Genomic DNA, 19949 nt, shown 5'->3' with positions numbered 1-19949 from the left:
TGAGGAAAACACTCATTAGAAATTAAAGCATTTGTCCACCATGGATAAAATCCCTTTCAGCCTCTCAACATATGAATCTTTATATCTTACTTTTTTTTTTAAATTCAATTCACAAATGCAAACATGAGAGAGGTAGTTTGGCAGAAGCTGGCTCATGTCCAGCAGAAAAACAAAATAGTTTAACTTTACACAATGTGTGCTGGTTAGATGACAGTAAAAGTCAAGATTTTTTATTTTATTTTTTTAAATTGCAGGCCTGCAGCCATTATACCCCCCGCATTGTCCAACTGTCTGCTTTATTGTTTGTTTCCGGACAGACGGTCGGATCTTCTGACTTCTGGACACAGCCAAGAGTTTCCTGTAGACAAAACATGATTTATTGAGCATGGCAGGACATAAAGGAAAAATAGGTTTTGAATTTCAAGGAAATTCAGGCAATTCAGTTACAATCCCATTTTCTAACAATGACTAAATGACTCAACATTTAGCAATTTAATGAATTGTTTTCTATCCAGCCACTTTGACAAGAAAAATAGTCTCAATTCCAAGATGAAACAAAGAAATCAAGGGGAGGAATTTCCTAGTTACTTGTCGTGCCAGGTACCTGATATCTTAGATTGGAAATCAGCATGTACCATTGGTGTGGTAAATGAAAACCTGCATGACACACTGAGAGGGAATGTGAGAAACCAAAAACACTGGTGTAAAATGAATACGGGCTGTTGATGTTAATCTAGGACACAGGTACCTGTTTTAAAGTGCTTTGAGGGTGTATAGTTTACATTTCACTGTTTCACAGGTTGTATCTTGCACTGCATAGTCAACCTTCTGTATCAAACCAAACTGTAATGTAACAATACCTCTGGTGGTAAGGCAATCTCGACATGTGACAGCTCCCTCTGATGGTCAGCACTTCTCTGACACAGGCAGCACAGGATCCACTTGAACGTCCTCCGCATCTCTTTGTCTCGCAGGGAATAGATGATAGGATTGACCAGAGAGTTGCACTCTGCTATCACCAAACAGAACTTCTCAAAGACGTTGGCGTGGCTGGCTTTACCCAACAGCCCGTCCAGTAAGAGAGTCATGAGGCCGGGCGTCCAGCAGATTACAAAGGCGCCTGAAAAGGGCAGAAAAGAGTCAACAGCAATAAAGTCTTCCACAAAAAAGGTGATGTAATATGACCTGATCACCTGTTGTCTCAAAGTGCAGCTATGTTAGATAATATTGTACCTTGATTGCTTAATATCATGATTAACTGCCACATTTACCTCCAGGAAATGAGTCACCTGAGCAATCACAGGTGAATTAGGATGAGAAATGCAGTTTCAATTTCATTGTGACATACTGGAAATTACTAACAACCTTTTAAGTTAAAAGACCCACGGTAAAGGGTCTGACAAACAAACAAGCCTAGAACTGCAAAACTGGTTTGTGGAGGAAGTGGGAGGCTGCAGGCACCATCATAACATGCCTCTGAGTTATAGGACCAAAAAAAAAAAACATTTAATTCTGATACCTGCAAAGTACAAACTACAGTTCCTCTTTGTGTGAAGTGGTGAGGTGAATTCAGGCAAAAGCCTTTGAGAAAATGCAGATAAAGAAGCAGATTCATTTTTTTTATCTGTGAAAACTGAATTGCGCAAATGTGGCTGCAAATCAACAAAAAGATGTCCCTAATATTTGTACATACAGTGCAGATGTGTGTTTTCAGAGGGAGACAGTGCTAGACTCTGTTAATTTTGTGGTTAATTAAAAACCAAACCTTACAAACTTGAACGTAGACCCACAACTAATATCCAGCAGTGCAACTCACCCAGAACCATGGAAATAGTTTTCATGAGGTTGACAACAGTCTGGTTGTGCCACATCTCCGAGGTGTACTGGCTGTGGTATCTCACATATATGAAGATACGAGTGTACATAGCCACCATGATAAAGAAAGTAAGCAGGTTGAGAACTGCCCAGAAGATGAGGAAGCGGCGACTATAGAGGGGAGCGATGGTGGAGCAGTCACCCAGATCACACTCGCAGTTCCAAATCGTTGAGGGCACCAGGCCCATGATGATGGCCACGGCCCAGATGCAGACTATCAGCAGCACCACGCGCCGCTTGGTCATGTTGCTGTGCAGTTGCATGGTGATGATGGTCTGGTGGCGCTCCACGGCGACAGCCAGCAGGTTGGCCACAGAGGCTGTCAGGGTGATGTCAATCAAAGCCCCGCGGATGTACCACTGCTCCTTGGTGAGCATGCTGGTCCAGGGGCCCGTGTTCAACATCAGGTTGGTGTAGGCGATACCTGCAAACAGGTCTGCTGCAGCCATGTTGCCCAGGAGATAGTAGATGGGGTAGTGGAAGCGGTGGTTCATGAAGATGGCCACCATCACCATCAGGTTGGCCAGGACCACTATGAGACATACCGTCAAGCCAAGTCCGATCACCAGAAAGTCCCGTGCCGTCCACACAACACTGACCTTTTTGCCCACCAAGTTATAGAAGAAAGTGACATTGTGGCTGTAGTCACAGGTATTCCACAAACTGCTCTCCATGGCCATAACTGCAGACACAAAACAGACATTTACTTATCTCAAATATTATACTTTTACTGCTATAAACTGACTGCTATAACAACTTGAGCATAGTAATATAAGTCACGGCCCGTCTCTCGAAACGCAACGCTACGCTACCAGAATGCACTGCAGGGCTTTCTATAATAGACAATGAATGGAAAGCGTGGAAATGACAGATCCTGTGGACAAGTACCTTGAGAGAGATTCAATTCTACATTTTCAGTGGCAATAAAACAGATAATTACACTGATTATTATAATTTTTAGAGGTATTTAATAATGCAGTCATTTCAGAGGCAGCAGTACAGTAGCTCCAACAAGACTCAAAAAAATAAAAAAAATAAACACTAGTAACATTTCCAAGCTCTCCTCGTTTTTGGCATTTAATGTAGGTCTATAAAACAACTTTGCAAAACAAGTTAATAAAGGCTGCTTTGGTTGACTAAGTGGAATCAAAGCAAGGTAAATCAGGAAGTCACAACTTGAACATAGTAATCTAAGGTTTAGTCTCAGGCTCTCATTTTTGCTGTATGGAAAATGCATTCAATTGTGATACTAATTGTTAGAATTATACTGAACTGCGGGTTTTGTGAGTCAGGACACTTGCCGCCTACACATAACAGGATAAATTCAACACAGTGGTTGTCAGTGTGATCAGGACTCTGTACAGATAACCATCATCAGTCCAGAGTGTATGGTGGCATGGGTAGCAGACATATCACTGTAAAGATTACAACTGTGACAAGGGATGGCTTGATAAATCACGTAGGTAACTCTTTTGTCTATAAAATTTCCCAGAGGCCAAAGGTGAGCTCTTCAAATTGCTGGATTTTACCAACCAACAGTCCAAAACCCAAACATAGTCAGTTTGTAATAAAACAAGAAAACCACACATGCTGAAACCATTTGGCCGAGTAATATTTGGCAAGCAAACGTGAATAAAACGATGATTAAATAATTCAACACAAGTTTATTCTTCATTCTGGGGCAACAACATAACCACAACGTCAAAATATAAAACACTTTTAGTAGCCTGATGTGTTAAAACCTTCAATGAAACATGCTGCTGATACTGGATATCGATCATCTGTTAAACAGACACTGCGTTGAGGATATTTTCGTTTAGACTTTCTACAGAAGAAACGTTTAATTATTTGAAACCTACCGAACTTTTTAGAGTCTCCATTCAGACAGGTCCGATATGAAACTGGAGCTGCTAGCTGCCATCTCATGAAACGGAACGAGTTGTTCTCACTTATGTTAGTTCATGCGGCCGCACAGTCTCAATTTGACGGCGCATCTGAATTATTCTCACTCAGATCAGGTGTACCCGACTGACTGAGGTGCTGCCTCCAAGTACAACTTGAAATATCGGAACAAACAAACACACAGTCGGTTTTACTCTTTATGTGACTCTAAAGAGGTGATTTTGCTTTTATCAAAATGTGAGGTATTGCTCAAATAGCTTCAGCTCAAACTGGAAGTGTTTTAATTACTTTTTAAAGTTAGTAATTTAAAAGAGTTGGAGCTACAACTAAAGTAGTCTATGCAATTCAGTGTTAAACAGTCGTGATACCAAAACAGTGAAAATATAAAGCAAACACTACTTTCATTGAGGAACTTGAACAGAACCAGTCCCCAGTAATTTAGGAGGAGCACCTGAAGGCAGCAGAACATAAAAACCAAACGGTACTAGTCCACTTCACTGAAACGCAACAGGAAACACCTGCACCTGATTGGACGAACGCTTTCACTCGTGGGTTGTCTGCTCTCGGTTTTCAAACCAGACCAACATGGCGGCTCGTTTGGAAACTTTCTCTTATATTACGAAAATAGTTCATCGCAATGTGTTTCTGAGAAAGGCCCCTTCTCTCGAAACGCAACGCTACCAGAATGCACTGCAGGGCTTTCTACATAGACAATGAATGGAAAGCGTGGAAATGACAGATCCTGTGGACAAGTACCTTGAGAGAGATTCAATTCTACATTTTCAGTGGCAACAAAACAGATAATTACAATTATAATTTTTAGAGGTATCAATAAGGATATCAATAAGGCCCATATTTAATAATACAGCAATTTCAGAGGCAGGAGTACAGTAGCCCCAACAAGACTCAAATACCAAAAAAACCCCAAAAAACTTCAGACTAGTAACATTTCCAGGCTCTCAGCTTTTTTGGCTTTTAATGTAGGTCTATAATACAACTTTGCAAAACAAGTTAATAAAGGCTGCTTTGGTTGACTAAATGGAATCAAAGCGAGGTAAATCAGGAAGTCACACAACCCCATGCTACTGTTATACACTATCACAGAGATGATGATTAATGATCAAATGTAAACAACATTTTGTTTAAGTGTAGATGACTGTGTTTACTCTTACTGATACATCTAAAGGACAAAAACATAATAAATAATACATGTTACCTTCGTGAATGTTTTGTCTACCTCCATTTACAGAGTGGTGTGTTTAGAATCATAGTGTTCGCTGCCCTCTTGTGGTCACAGCGAGGAACTGCAACATTACACTTGTCAAACTTGCGTCAATGCAGACATAATTCAACACTAATACTTCCGGTGAACACTAAAACGACAGAAACGTACAGTAACACAAATTATGATCAAATTATGGTAATAATACAGATATTTATAACGATTAATATGTCACTTGTTTGTTTCTTTTATGCTTAAAGTTTTACCGATAGTCCAGTGGCTGCTGAAGGGAGCTGGCAGCATGCAGTAAGCACTGACAGGAGGCCCGGAATAGCTAGCTAGCTAGCTGGCTAGTTAACTTGGAGAGCTGACAGACAATGGCGATTTCCACGCCGTTACTTAACATCAACCATGTAGTGGCAGGTCTTCGCGGCATTACATTCACAATTCATATGAGCAGTAGACCATAATTCTAACAACTTATATCAACTAAGGAGAGTTGTGGAGGCCATCGGGATGGTCAAAATAAAGGGCAATTTAGCTGCGCTCTGTAGAATCACTGCCCTCCAGTAGTCACAGTGCGGAACTGCAACACTACACTAAATTTCTGGCTAACACAGTTAATACAATTAACACCAAAGTGGATGCTGTTACTTACAATAATCACACTAACAATGAGTTGTACACAGTTATACAAGGGATATTATGACACAGCATATATTGTACACAGTGATATTAATAACGGTTATACAAATATTAACTATGTGTTTATGCCAGGTATTTAATGTAGTGTTGAAATGGCAATTTTATGATTGTTGCGGTAACTTTGTTTCGGGTTGTTTAAGTTTGGTCATTGAAAGTAATCATCGGAAGTTTTGGTATGCCTTCATATCTGCATTGACGTAAACTTGATTAATTCAGTGTAATTTAGTTCCTCGCTGTGGCCACTAGAGGGGAGTAAACACTCATGAATCTAAATACACTCAGTACACACATTACTATATAAGACTGATATTGTACCTAAAACAAAAAAACGGTTATTTAAACAGCTTTATCAATACAACTACTACGTGAATATAGTATGTTTATTTTATTTGGTTTTATTATAGCTATTATTTATTGTTTATGTCTGTTAAAGTGCTTCGTAATTCTATGATGCAATGAAGAATACAGATTTTATCAATATGTACATATCATTATTGGTGCGATTTATTACAAATAATGATTGGTGATAAAAGCATTAATAAAGAGCTGTTTCAGTTCCGTTTTCTTTGGTATAGACCTATCAGAGATGTTCATACCGGGTAGTGTACTAATAATCTAAGAATAATCACGATGCTAGGCGGAGCTGTGCACCACCTTGTGTGTTCGCTTCCTATCACGTCTGATTTGACGTTGGTATGAACATCACTAGGTTAAACTGTTTTACTAACAGCTCTTTATTAACACAGTTATTACCAAAAATGTTATTTGTGATAATCGCACTAATATTGACTTGTTCATATTGATGATAATAACGCTGTGCGTTAGCCACTAACTGTATTTAGTGTTGCAAGTCGTTACACTGGAGGCCAGCAAAGACTCATCAGATACATTCAGCTCACCTGTCTACAGTCAAATCAGACATAATACCATACTAACACTTCCGGCTAATATCTTCAAAATAAAGCGATCCAAAAAGGAGGCCGCTTTTCTAATATCCTGACCAAGTATGAAAATGGCGGTGGGCAAAATATGTTTTGTTGACTACTTGTTTGTAACACAGACCTGCGCTGTACATTGTTCTTTGTACAAAAATGACTATGAAAATCTTGTGTAAATCTTGACATTTTTGTGAAGTGTCCTCAATCTTGTCTTTGTAATATTGTACTGAAACAAAACCAAATAAATTAATTAGTTAGTTATGGCTACAAAAGACTCAAAACCAGACCCAGCATCAGATCTTTGCCCGTGGGTGGCAACATCGTTTCTGAACTGAACTGCAGAACTGAACTGTTCCTGTTACTTTCCTTCCTGGCACAAGCTGACGTGTAAAACCGGTCTGACAATGACAAAAAAAAAGCTCTCTTGAGAATGAGTGAGCTACATACCAGTTCCAAAAGAGACATTTCACATAAAAAAGACAAGACAGAATTTTGTTTATTTTTTTAATTTTCTATAAAAGAGATGAGTTTATTCAATGATCATAACAGACTGAATCAGAGACCTCGATAGACCACTCACATACCAAACAATAATCGAGGAAAATGTTTCAACAAAACCCCCAAAACTGAACAAATGTAACACAAAATAAAATACCTGAATAAAGCAAACTCTGGGCTGAGCTGCGGGTCAGCACATTCTCTGTAGAACTCATGGCACATTATGTCCAACAGTTATTGTGAAAAGGAAAAAAAGGCTAAAAAGGAATGAAGTTATTTTTTTACCCTTTCAAAAACAGTCTAATAATAAAAATTCTATATTCATATATGGTGGACTTCATAGAAATTAAAAAGGTGACTTAAGCACAGAAACAAGTTCTCCTGAAGTACTGTTTATCTGTTTATTCTCCTCATCAATAGAATGCTTATCTACATTGGGGAACATGCCTCCCTGCATCACACACTTTTAAAAAATTGAACAAAAACAAAAACACACACAGTCACACAGCCGTCCAAATTTACACAGTCACACTCACAGACCAGACTCAAACGCTAGTGTGGCAACGCTGAAACATATCTACCTAAAATCTGCTGATTGAACAAAATGAGAAAGTAGTTGTCAGGTGTGTACACTCATAGAAGTCCAGCTAAAACTAAATTTAAAACCCGAATATTGACAACGGGTAAAATATAAAACGCTGTCTTTTCCTTTTTTTTTAAATCTTTTTTTAAATTTTTTTAAATTTTTTATTTTTTTTTTTACACAAACTCTTTCAAAAATCTCCCTCCCTATTCAAATATTACACCCTCCAGTCCTGACTCGCCCTTTTCTAAACCCCCTCGAAGTGTAATATAAGCCGACGAGAATTGCAATACAATACAGGCACTGGAGAAAAACACCATAAGAGACAAGTGAAGAGGACGAGATGCATTCAGATTTCAACCCATCCCCGGTCCAAACAATGTCTCCAAGAACAGAATTATAACTCACATCCACTATTATTGAACAAGAACAAAGATTTAAATCAAAACTGTTTTTCAGCGTTTTCTGTTTGTTAGCTTTTGTAATCATTTGTCTTTTTGTTGTTTTGTACTGTCGACAGTGTGCCCTCAGTGAATTAGAAGACGATTTGATGCAAAAACTAACTGGGAGCTCCTTCCAGTCCCTTCAACTATTTTTACTAACCTGATTCAAGTAACAGCTACAGAAAGGTGTTAAGTGTTTGTCTTATTCCCGATTGTCCCCTTCCTGCCTGGAGCACTCTGCCTGTTGACATTTGATCAAAACCTTCAGAGAAGATCGGAGCGCACACAGAATGGACAGGAGTGGGTCCTCATCTTCTCATGTCTTAACTGATCCAGTAGTGTGACTGTTGTGAACAGGCCAATGATATGAACATTTCCAACATTATGTCATAAGTGTAATACAAATAATGGTGCGACACTTGTAGTGAAATCATATTCCAACTAAAGCTCAGAAACGGCCGGACCTTTCCCTTTTTCTGCTAACAAGTTCGTGTTGTAGCTTTAAATGAAAAATACAAGGCAGGATGAAAACTTCAACTGATTCTGTCTTTGATAAATACTTGCTGGAACTATGATAATGCATATTATTCAGGGGTTTTTTTTGTCACTAGCTACCTACTATGTTTTAGGACAAGTAATTTAGCATAAAAGATAATGGGTTGTTTGGCATAGACATAGGTGGCGGAGTGTGTTGGTGTGAAGATTCAAAGACCTAAAGAGGAAAAAAGAAAGATCCAAAATAAAGTTATTGTAGTATAAGAAAATACTTCTTTACAGTAGATACTAGATGATGAAAAAAAGGTCTGCACTGCTCCTACTCCTGGTTGTAAATGTTATTGGTTTGTCCATGTGTGCAGTCCACAGAACATAATGGTCTGTTTAGGAAAGAGGTGTAAGGCAAACTGTACCTTCTCTGCTGAGAAATATACATGATTTACAGTATGGAAGTTGCCCCCCCAACCACTTCATGTGTTCACTTACAACAATCAAAACAAAACAGAACAAAAAAGACCAGTCTTCTTCACCACCTCAGACATCTGGCAATCTCAAAACGCCTCTGCGCAGTCTCTCAGTACATTATCAGAGCATTTTCATACATATTGGGATGTCTTTACTCTTGCAAGTTATTGTTGCGCCCACACACACTTTAAGAAGCAAGTAGGACAAAGGGAACTGTGCCTTTCTCCTGTTATGAGATATCAAGCAGGCAATGCCAAATTCCCAGGAAATGACATCCAAAACAATGAGACTATCCCCATGTGTTGTGTGTGTTCAGTCTACAGGGGCAAAGCAAGCCGTGACTGCCCGTCCAGCATTTGTACTCAGTCTCCGAGGGCCCCGTCACATCTACATAGAGTCCGTGTCCCTCTGTGGTGTGTGGTCGCCAAATCTCTCTTTAGAGGAAGTTTACATCATCCAAGTCTTTTCTTTTTTCTTTTTTTTTTTTAGCTTTTTTGCAGTCACGTTTCAGTTGCTCCTCTCCTCCTCAAAACAGGTTCTCCTCGAAGATAGCCATTAAGTCACTTTGGAAATTCATGTCAATAGTTGCTGCATTCTGGAGATAGAAAAAAACAACCAAGCATTTCCTTTACATGTATTACTCCTGAGAGTGCATCTTCAACATCTGGAAAAGTGTTCCTACAGCTACAAATGTAAATACAATTATAATTTGTTACTGCTTCTGTTTGTGTTGAAATTGAGCTCTTAATCTGTGCTGTGCACATCTTTGACAAGTCACTGTATTTTGTATTACATGGCAATTAGCATCATATTAAACTCCATAAAACTTAAGAGTGCTAAAAACAATTATCTCACCGCTTCTCGCCTCCTCCTCTCCTGCTCTCGGCGGCGTGCTAGCTCCCTCTGTTGGTCTAGTGGGTTCTGTGTGGCGGGCTGAGGTGGTGTGGGAGGTTGAGGAGGCTGCTGAATAGCAGCTGGCTGGGGCTCCTGCTGCTGCAGTTGCGAAGGAGCTTGGATGTGCTGTTGCTCCAGACGCCTGCGTGGCTCCTCATGCACCCTTCTGCTTGGCTCCATGACGTCTTCATCATCTCGACCTCTGTAAAACATTCAGGCCAATAATTCACACCAGGTGAAATCAAATACTTTTCACATTGCTGTAGAAGGTTCACAGCTGCGTTATGGATATCCTTAGAGCTACATCTGGTGCCATCTTAGATGTCTCACAGGAAAAATGGCTGAGCTAAATATAAAACTACAAGGCCAGAATCACTCAGAAGGATAGCTAGCTGGGGGATGTTAGAGGCAAAGGATCTAACACTGGTGAGCGGAGCTTTCTCTGGATGAAGGTCTCACTATTGTTTAGTGGACTGTAGAACTGAGTTTTATTTTACAGAGTTACAGTCTATAGTGTGTCAGTTACCGGCAATGGAGTACACTTATCTTTTGTAGCCCTTTAGATATGATGATATTGCTAAAATATTAAAATCTTGCCCAGTGCAGCATAGAAGGTCTCAATTGCCCAACACAGGCAAAACATCTGCTGGCCTAAACTCTTATTAACTTTAAAATCTTGTATTTCTTAAATAAAGGGTGAATGCAAGGTACTGTACATGAGGTCTATTATTGAGGGGTTCAGTGGTTACAATATCTTGATCATCTCTGGCCTATTAAAAGGAGTTGTTAAACAACATTAGATTGTCCTTGTCAGTTTCAGTTGAAGCAGGTAAATATGTAATGGCTTGAACAAGAGTAGACGCTCACATATACTCTCTGAGGACTAACATCATGCCCACCAACTGATGCATATAATTGATTATAATCCTTTCTGGTTCATATGTTGACATCTGAAACAAACCCTCCTGCAGTCCTTAGTTAAACTTGAGTGTGGCGGTTGTGGTCCTACAATATGGCCACTAGAAGGCATAATACATCACCTTATAGTCCAGGGTTTCCCATGTCTTATTCATCACCAGGTAGCCCAACCAAATACATTTTTGTCTTTAATTTATGACTGGGGCTGTGCTTTAAATGTTGAAACCTGTACATTGTTGTTTACATCAATAATACAATTTCTGATTTCTTTAGGCAGTTGAAGCTTTGCTCAATCTGCAATTACATGAACTCAACATAGAAGCAACAAAGTCTGTCAGCCTCACAACTTAATATTTCTAATGACTCATATGTCTATCAATCAGTTGAAATGATAGGTAAGCCCTTCCTGCCAGTAGAAGTGACAAGGCCTCTCAGATGAGTGGTTTCACATTTTCAAAACGTTTAGTCCCTCTTTTTATGGCCTGGATTGCTGTAAACCTACATAGACATATATCCTGTTCAACATTCTTTATTATTAATCTCTCATGTCTAGTTTCGTGGAGCAAATATACAACAAATTAAAGTGTATCTTCTCAAAACACTATAGTCCCTCATGAGGTAAACATTGCAGCCCTCTAACTATTTTGTCTTCTTCCAGACAACCTTACCGTAGTTTGTCCTGCTCTCTGCGTAGTCGGTCTTTTTCGGCCTGCTCTGCTTGGGCCTTCAGGGCTTTCTCCCTCTCCTCTTTCTCCCGGGCAGCACGACGGAACTGCTCAAAACTGTCACTCGATGACTTCACTGCAGATAAGGGCGTAGATGTCGACTTTTGTGCCAGGCTGGCCCACGAGCCCATATTCTTTAGTTTCACATCCTGAGAAAACATACACAAAGACGAGAAGAAGAGCCACATTAATTATCAATGATGCAATTGAATTAAGTTCATATACTAAGAACTGAAAGATGTATATGAAATAATTCAAAAAAGTGACTATTACACCCACCTGTACCTTTTTGGGGGCAATGGGTGCCTTGGACTCCTGCTTGAACTTATCCTTGTCTTGCAGAGGCCCAATGGGCTCAGAGGAGCGGATGACAGGTCGCGAGCTGTCCATGGACTTCACATCTGCTCAACACAAGTACACACACGCGCATAGTCTCAATATCTTGTGCCTCGTCTTCTTCTTATGCATTTTAACCACAGGAAGCCAGAGGAAAAAACAGAAGTCTTGGTACTCACTCTGTTGGCTGAGGCCTAGTTGAGAAGGCTTGTTATCAGGATGTTTGTGATGGTCTGGTCTCATTGCAGGGTTAAATGGATCTCCTCTCATCACTGGTGATGGAGGAAGTTTCTCTTCTTTTAACCCACCATGACTTCCAGGAGCCCTCTGCTGCATGACAAGCAAATGGAGTCAAAGTCATATGCAGACATTTGGAGACATAATGTTAGCCCTGCACTAAAGCCACCACCAAAATACTGTGTCCAGCCTGTGCAGGTTTCTCACCTTTTTGGGCTGCATGTTGTGAGGTGGAGACTGGTGAGACACAGGTGGATACTGGGGAAGTTGTGGGGAATGCATCATTAGAGGGGATGGGTTGTCCCTCATGTGACCTGTATACAGAAGGGAGGGGCGCAAAACGTCAGCCATCATAATTAATAGTTTTTCATTGTACACAATATATTTTTATCTCATCTTCTCACACTTACCTGTGTTGTAAGGGTCAGCCTTGGTAGGATGAGGGGAGGGCTGCTCTTGCTGCTGCTGGATGATCTGCTGTGCTTTGTTGGTGGGCATGGATACCTTGTGTTGTGATCCCTGGGACTGACCAGCTAGTCCAGGACCCTGCTGGTAGTTAAGTTGCTGCTGTTGTGGCTGTTGCTGCTGCTGAGTGTGCTGCATGTGGCGGGCTTGGTGTAGAGGAATCTGTTGGGGCGGGGCCTGATGTAATGGGGCTGGCTGAGCCTGGGACTGAACAGGGAGCTGGGGAGGAGGCAGCGTGGTCTGAGAGGATAGCTGAGATTGTGCCTGGACAGACTGCAGGAGAGACGTCTGTCCTGGTTGTTGTTGTTGTTGTTGTTGCTGCTGCTGCTGCTGACGAGCCTGCGCCTGGAGCGACTGCATGGACTGCTGGGGCTGACGGGCTTGCTGGAACTGCTGCAGGTATAATTGTACTTGGTTCAGAGGCGTTGTAGATCCTGGCTCTTCATCATCCTCCAGCAGCATCTGGGGAGGCTGGGAAGACAGCAAGCCCTGGGGTGTGAGTGTTGGAGGGGACATGGGCCGCTGGTGCAGAGGCTGAGGAGGGTGGAGGATCTGAGAGGAGAGCTGGTGCTGTGGTGGTGCTGCTGACTGGGGTTGGAGCTGCTGCTGCTGCTGCTGCTGCTGCTGCTGCTGCTGCGGCAGGGTTGGCTGCTGCTGAGGAGGTGCTGGTTGCTGCTGAGGGGGTTTGGGATGAAGAGGTGCTGCCTTGTGACTGGGTCGAGAAGGCTGCTGAGGCATGGAACTGTGCAAGGCTATGATTGCACAGTTCCAGGAAAGGAAGAAGAAACAAAAGATACAATTAATATAAATTTGCTGTCACAAAACTATCTTCCTCCAGGAGATAACTTTTGTGATGGTGATCCTTGACATGTTTACTTTAAAAACAAAAAACAACAGTTCTGTTTGCAAAATGTGTACCTGCATTTTACAGTTATTTTGTGGGAACTGATAAAAACAGGAATTTATGAAAATGCTCCCCACTGCAATGTGTAATTTGTCAATGAGTAAAAGCCAATGGTGTATAACACATACTACTGCAGGAGACAGCAGTGTTTATTTACATATTTTCTGAGCAAAAAATGGTGAGGGTAAATTAAAAAAAGAAAAAAAAAAAGGAATGGCCATGCTCATTACAACAGTCCTAACAGTCCTATTAAAAGGTTTAATGAACAACGAGTGAAAAGCATGAGGTCAGATTTATGGAAACTGTAGGTTATTGGTTATATGACAACCAAAGTGCACTGTAAATAAAACAACAACAATATCCATTCTCCCTCTGCTTGCTCTCCTAAATTCAAAATCATTGTTGGTTGGAGTAAGATCAAAGTAGACAGACATTTTGTTAGATGTGGTTTAAATGGCACACTTAAGAGTGAAATGATCAACCAACAGAAATTGTAATGTTTATTTTGCTATTTATGTAGACATGGCGTGTGCCAATTTCGAAAACCTGATGGGGACTGGTTGACTTTGTAGGAGTCATTATTCTTAGAGGGATTGCAGTTACACCTGCAGAAACAATGAAAATCACAGTAGCCATTAGTATTGGTCCCGTCAAAAATGCAGCAGCCTGCATACAACCTTACCTGGAGATGGGAGGATGGGATGCTGGTTGAGGAAGGGGTGGGTCTCAGGGGAAACTGGCCCAGCAGAATGAGCGTTGAGGTGTGGTGGTGCAGGTGAGGAGGAGTTGCCTGTGTGGTGGGACAGATGCATAAGGGGCTGGGCAAAAGGTGGCAGGGAATCAAAGCTACTCTCCAGTAACTGGGAAGACTCCAGAGCAGCTACAGGTGGAGCAAGGAAGCCTGCAGGAGATGGCTGCTGCTGCTGTTTAATCTGACTGCTGGACTGAAGGCCTGCAGCTTGGGAATGAAGCCCAGTCTGAGCAGGGCCGCTCTGAATGTGAGGGTGCATCTTCTTCCCCTCCTTCAGAAGCTGGCCCTTCTTCTTCTGCTGCTTTATAATTTCTGAAAAAAAGTGAAATAAAGATTAGGTACTTAAACGCACAATATGTAATTTTCTGCCGCTAGGGGTCTCTCAATCAAAACAATAACAAAAGGTGGTGTTTGGTGACGTTGTGAAGTAGCTTTGGATCATGGGAGTTGTTGTCTTCACCACCTTCAGTGTTCATTGTTCAGGAGGTTTTTACCGGTAGCCGAATTATCCGCAGAGGTCTCCTCTTCTCCAAAACAAACTGACCATGTGATTAAAACCAGTAACAACACTGAATAAAGCAGTTTCACGTTAAAAAATCAGTGTTTCTCCGATGGTGTTCAGCGGACAAAGGACGTCCCGGAGGGGCTGCGAGCAGAGCTGCCGCTAACGTTTGCTCAGCTCGTTTCTCTGATAACTTAAGGTCCAGATGTCCAATGACTAAAATCCTTAATCCGGTTAAAATATATAGTTAAAAAAGGACCAAAATCTAAAAAGTGTATTGTAAAAATGTGGCTTAAAACTGGATAAAAAGTAAATTTATGGCAGCATCTGGCAGACAACCACAACAGTGACGCATGCGCAAAGGGGATATGACACCATTGACAGGCAACCAAATGAAACAGAAATTACGGATTTCTCTAGGTTTGAAAATTGTTGGAAACATTTAAGATAATGTAAGTACACAACTCAACAAAATATATAACATAAGTCTAGTCGTTTTTAGACATTTTAATGCGGAAAAGTTACATATTATACCTTTAATTTTGTGATTTTGATTATGGGCATTTGAGTGGTCAAATTTGTAGTAAGTCACCTGTGGCCTCAGCTTCACTGTCTGTGCTGGAGCCACTGCTCTCTGAAGAGGATCCAATCTTTTTGGAGGTAGCCAAGGACTCCACAGGCTTCTCAACTGCAAAACAACAACAACTATATGTTCATTTGCATTTCCAGAATAAAGCATCAATGTGAAAATTACTTGGGAGTAATTTCGTAATTTCAATTTCTAAATAAACTAGAGAATCACACACTCAGGTGTTTTCACAGAGAGTGACCAGTTCCTGTTGCTGGTTTCCTAGAGTGGCTTACCTGGAGCCCTTTTCTTCTTGCGGAGGCAGGAAGACACATATCTCTCCAGCTCGCGCAGAGTGGAAGGCTTTAGTGTCTCAAAGTCAATCTCGATCTCATCTGGGTTTGAGTTTTTGAGTGAGGGCTCTCTGGACTGGATGATATGCACTACACGGCCAAGCTTGTCACCAGGAAGCTTGTTGATGTCCAAGCTTAGCTGCCTCTTCTCTTCGTATGTCATAGGTTTGCACTTTTCCCCTGTAGCTGATGACCCAGCTGCCCCCAGGTCGTCTTCAAGGCTGGGAACCAGCTGCAGGTTGGAGGGATGATTGCTTTTCATCCCTTCCTTTTTACTACAAAGGCAAAACACAAATGTGTAATTTACCCATATGTATGTATCACTGATGAGCCTTTATTTATAGAGTAACTTTCTAGAAACACACCTCAAATTACAACTACAACTAAAACATGTGAATAAGACATAATAAAGATAACCTATCAATCATGGAACATATTGCATATTGTAAGACTGTGTCAACTCAAAGATACCAACCAATCGCCTTCTTGGAATACAACAATCAATCTTTTAAGGATAATATTTATTTAAAAGAAAAACACCTGCATGTAAAACATGTCCTCTGATGACCATTTATACAAGTTTAATACCCACCTGGGTTTCTTCTTGGGAACAACCTCTTTGTTGTTATTGTTACTGGTCTTGGTCTTCTTAGAGAGCTGCGAAACAGGTGTAGCATCCTGGATCTCATCTACAAGGCTAGGTATGCCTCCTTTCTTCTTATGCTTATCTTTCTTCTTCTCCTTCTTTTCCTTCTCTTTTCTCTTTGGTTTGCTGGCTTGTGGTTGGGACAGGGCAGCCAGCTGCTCGTGGACAGCCTTCAACTGTATCAAGAGAAGAGACCAGTTCTCAACAAAGGGTAACAAGGGGCAGGACAACAAATTTGCAGCCATCTTAAATCTTCTCTGGTCACTGACCTGTTCCTGGAGCTCTGCCAACCTCTGGGCTCTCTCTTCTTCAGAGTCATCTGTGGAAGACTCAGACTCAGAGGACGAGTCACTGGAGCTGTCTGAAGACGAGGCGACGTGAGCCAAAGGAGGCTGGGGCTTAACAGGGGCAGGATGGTGAAGTGTAGGAGCTGGGGCAGAAACCAGTGGCTTGCTCTCAGGTTCATCAGGCATCTTGGCAAAGCGCATCTCAAAGACATCCTTTAAAATGAAAAGAAATAAACAAGCTAAGCAAAACATATGTGTATGTTTGTAGGAACAGACTCAAAACACTACAACAACAAACATTAAGACAGAAATTTGTCAGATGTGATAGACTGGACATGTGAAACCATGGACAAATATAACAAACCTCTGGTCAAGTAGTTTTATTGTTCAACAAAAAAAATAAACTGTAAAACAGTCAAATACATGTTGTTTCATCACCAGGTTTATAGTAAAAAATATGAACCTGTTTGTTCAGGTTGTGAGTAAATTGGGTTAGTACACTGACAGAGCACTAAGGTAGCATCCTGGCAAAAGTGTTCTACTGTGAACAATCAACAGAAAATACTGTTAATATTATTGTCAAAAGCATACAACTTATTCAAAATTGATTTTTCACAACAGTGACATGCTCTAATTGCTGCTCACTTTTCTCTGTAAGTGGATGCTTGCAAGTTAGCTGACACATGCCTGACAGGATGATTAGCATTCCAGACCCAATTTCCAGTACTATTAAACAGGACAGTTAATACATTTCAAACATAACGTTGTGTAACTACAAAACATGGATTACAAACATTATGGTATTGACTATTATACCTTATACCATTTTCAAATACCCAAGCATATTAATAATATAATTGTGATACAATCCATCCCTAATACCAGGGAAAATAATGAAATATCATGATGGCTGATATAATTTATGTGATCATATTAATTAAAGTCTATATTGATGAACTGCCTGCCCTAAGCAACACTGTTTGCATGTTGACTATATTTACCTGTAGCTTGCGTGCCATAGCTACCACCTCATGGTCTGGTGGATTATATTTGTAGCAGTTGGAAAACATTAATCGTACGTCAGCAGCGAACTCCTGGGGTTCCCGGTATTGCCTGTTCTCCAGCTTGGCCTATTAAACACATCAAGGATATTAATTACTTGCCATGCCACATATCCTCTCTCTTCAATATCTTATGGTACCGTTGGTAAACTATGCCGTCTTCAACACACCTTGATGGTGCTGAGGTCCATTGGATGTTTGATGATATCATGATAATCGTGTAGTCCCAGTGCATCCACATCAACAGGTTTGTAGAATGGCCAGGCATAAGCAGCGTGCTTCTTGGACAGCATATCCCTAACCAGACTAGCGCAGTATCCCAGCTGATCCTGTGGTTTGGGGCTATGACCTCCACTTGGTCCGCTCAGTCCCATCCCCATGCCTATGTGATGCTGGGAGTCTGGAGCATCCTTCTTCATCAGTTTCATAGGCCGGGTACTCTCTCGCCTGGGTAGTGTCTTCCCAGATTTGGACTCTGCTGGTGAAGACTCACTCAGTTGGTCATTTGCTGTGGGCGTTGTAGTGTCTGCTTTCCTTTTCTGGCTCTTTCTTTGCTAGATAGAAGTGAATATAAAGAAAGCACAGAAATGGGGCAAAGGGGCAAGGAAATAAGTGATTAGAATGAGATGCCAAAACTTAACCACACCGGTCTAATGCGCCCAAGCATGGTGAAATATGTGCCCAAGCATATGTCCCTGTGTCAAATCACACTCACTTTGGTCATGGTTATAGGGTTCTGCAGCATAGGGGCAGTGCTCTGGATGGATGCTGGGGGAAGGGAGGTCTGAGCAGGGGGAGGCACAGAAGTCATGATGGGAACTTGAGGAGCACAGTCTGACTGGCCCAGGGAGTAGGGAGCTCCAAGCTGTGGTGCATGGCTGGGTAACGTTGGGGGCACGTGGGACGGCAGGGCCTGCATCAAAGGCTGGGGAGGTAGTGAAGGCGGGCCCTGCACTGGTCCTCTGGTCTGTGGTACTGCTGAGAGGTTTGACAGGCCACGTGTTTGAGGAGTCGTGGACGAAGAATCAATGATGGCCCCTGGTTTCAAGTTCAGACCTTGATGAGAGAACAAGACACTTGGATAAATATCCCATCTCACAGAGGCCAGCTCCAAGAACATGTGTTGACTGCAAGATAGTGTAAAGGGGTAAATCACATACCTCCATCTCGCCGGCCCCGGCCACGTCCCTTGCCTGTCATGACAATAATCTCAGTTTCTTCCTGAGGCATTTCTGTAACCTTTTGGAGGAAAGCCTTCTCTAACGCCTCAGCCATTAAGACTATGTCATCTCCAGGCTGCAGGAGGAGACAAACAGTCTTAGCAAAAGTGGAGGCATATCAGAATCTTTGGCACTTTATGGTAACAAAGGCTCCAGTGTACAACAATGTTACCTTGTTGTATATGTAGCAGTTGGTAAACATCGTGTTGAAGTCTTGGATACATTCTTGGGCATTGCAGTAGTAACTGTTCTCAAGCCTTTTCTTGATTGTTCCCATGTCCATAGGATTTTTGATTATTGTGTAGTAGTCCTGAAAAGGTTGCATATGAATATGTCAACAATGCAAGAAAGGAACTCTGTTTTTCAACAATGTGACATAAGTACAGGTATGATGAAGCTGCTGTGATTCAATTTGAAGTTAGCTTTGAAAATAATGTTAAAAGTAAAAAAAAACCTCTCTCTTTTATTGCAATTTCTTCAACAATTAAGCAATAAGTTTTTTATCATGAATTTTATAATTAACTGAAGTAAGTAACTAATCTTGGATTTCACCCATTATTCTGTAATGCATACCATCTGTTAACATTTTTATTAAAATAAATCTTTATGATTTGATGAGTCAGCGCTACCTTGAAATCAACTGCTATCCTTGCCAACAAAGACATCCCAAATATGAAGATGTATGACAAAGTTTTTAAGGTGTTTTAAGAGATTCTTATTTTCTTTTTCTTTTCTTCTTGTGCTTATGTACCAACCAAGACAAAGCAGAGCACAAGATAATTTCAAAGCATGTCAGTGATCGGTTTTCCACACTCTCTCTGGCATTAATTTTGTTCATCAATAAGCATAAAATATTCTCTGGTCCAAAGGGAGTTCTATAGCTGCGCACACTGATATAAAAACACTCAATTCTGCAACAATGAAATGAAAGATGAAGAGTTTATAATGTGTGTGAA

The 19949-nt window shown here is 41.1% G+C and overlaps 2 protein-coding genes across 7 annotated transcripts in view; both read right to left on the bottom strand.

Moving 5' to 3' along the window:
• Window positions 1-197: 197 nt before the first annotated feature.
• On the bottom strand, window positions 198-5544 carry lpar2a (lysophosphatidic acid receptor 2a). 3 transcript variants are annotated; one of them, XM_044180790.1, is made up of 5 exons: window positions 5266-5542; window positions 4994-5150; window positions 1817-2557; window positions 861-1120; window positions 198-358 (listed from the first exon to the last, which is right to left on the bottom strand). In XM_044180790.1, the coding sequence occupies exons 3-5, from the start codon at window positions 2553-2555 to the stop codon at window positions 266-268; spliced, it is 1092 nt and encodes a 363-aa protein (XP_044036725.1). In that variant the 5' UTR covers window positions 2556-2557; window positions 4994-5150; window positions 5266-5542; the 3' UTR covers window positions 198-265. The 3 variants fall into 3 exon arrangements, with proteins under 3 accessions (XP_044036725.1, XP_044036724.1, XP_044036723.1); XM_044180789.1 differs by lacking the exon at window positions 4994-5150 and having other exon boundaries at window positions 5266-5544; XM_044180788.1 differs by lacking the exons at window positions 4994-5150; window positions 5266-5542 and adding an exon at window positions 3735-4246.
• A 1588-nt stretch (window positions 5545-7132) lies between these two features.
• Window positions 7133-19949, bottom strand: part of brd4 (bromodomain containing 4) — a 30130-nt gene continuing 17313 nt past the window's right edge. For 2 of the 4 annotated variants that reach the window (XM_044181747.1, XM_044181745.1), the window contains exons 3-19: window positions 19166-19303; window positions 18934-19069; window positions 18489-18829; window positions 17944-18327; window positions 17714-17842; window positions 16695-16925; window positions 16372-16601; window positions 15723-16054; window positions 15451-15546; window positions 14288-14668; window positions 12647-13453; window positions 12444-12550; window positions 12179-12329; window positions 11943-12064; window positions 11607-11812; window positions 9982-10222; window positions 7133-9721 (exon numbers count right to left, since the gene is read on the bottom strand). In XM_044181747.1, coding sequence (XP_044037682.1) covers window positions 9653-9721; window positions 9982-10222; window positions 11607-11812; window positions 11943-12064; window positions 12179-12329; window positions 12444-12550; window positions 12647-13453; window positions 14288-14668; window positions 15451-15546; window positions 15723-16054; window positions 16372-16601; window positions 16695-16925; window positions 17714-17842; window positions 17944-18327; window positions 18489-18829; window positions 18934-19069; window positions 19166-19303 — 4101 coding nt within the window. In that variant the 3' untranslated portion in view covers window positions 7133-9652. The remainder of the gene's footprint in view (window positions 9722-9981; window positions 10223-11606; window positions 11813-11942; window positions 12065-12178; window positions 12330-12443; window positions 12551-12646; window positions 13454-14287; window positions 14669-15450; window positions 15547-15722; window positions 16055-16371; window positions 16602-16694; window positions 16926-17713; window positions 17843-17943; window positions 18328-18488; window positions 18830-18933; window positions 19070-19165; window positions 19304-19949) is intronic. The other 2 variants (XM_044181748.1, XM_044181746.1) reach the window with 2 other exon arrangements.

Source organism: Siniperca chuatsi, linkage group LG21 (genome assembly GCF_020085105.1).
Source record: "Siniperca chuatsi isolate FFG_IHB_CAS linkage group LG21, ASM2008510v1, whole genome shotgun sequence".
Classification (NCBI taxonomy): Eukaryota; Metazoa; Chordata; class Actinopteri; order Centrarchiformes; family Sinipercidae; genus Siniperca; species Siniperca chuatsi.
This window is presented reverse-complemented; position numbering and strand designations above follow the sequence as displayed.

What these genes read in the sequence shown, in the direction of transcription:
- lpar2a (XM_044180788.1), bottom strand. Translation starts at nt 3,801, where the DNA reads ATGAGATGGCAGCTAGCAGCTCCAGTTTCATATCGGACCTGTCTGAAT. An exon ending in TGGAGACTCTAAAAAGTTCG is followed by an intron (nt 2,558 to 3,734) that starts GTAGGTTTCAAA and finishes TTGTGTCTGCAG; the next exon opens with TTATGGCCATGGAGAGCAGT. An exon ending in AGATTGCCTTACCACCAGAG is followed by an intron (nt 359 to 860) that starts GTATTGTTACAT and finishes TTTTGTCTACAG; the next exon opens with GAAACTCTTGGCTGTGTCCA.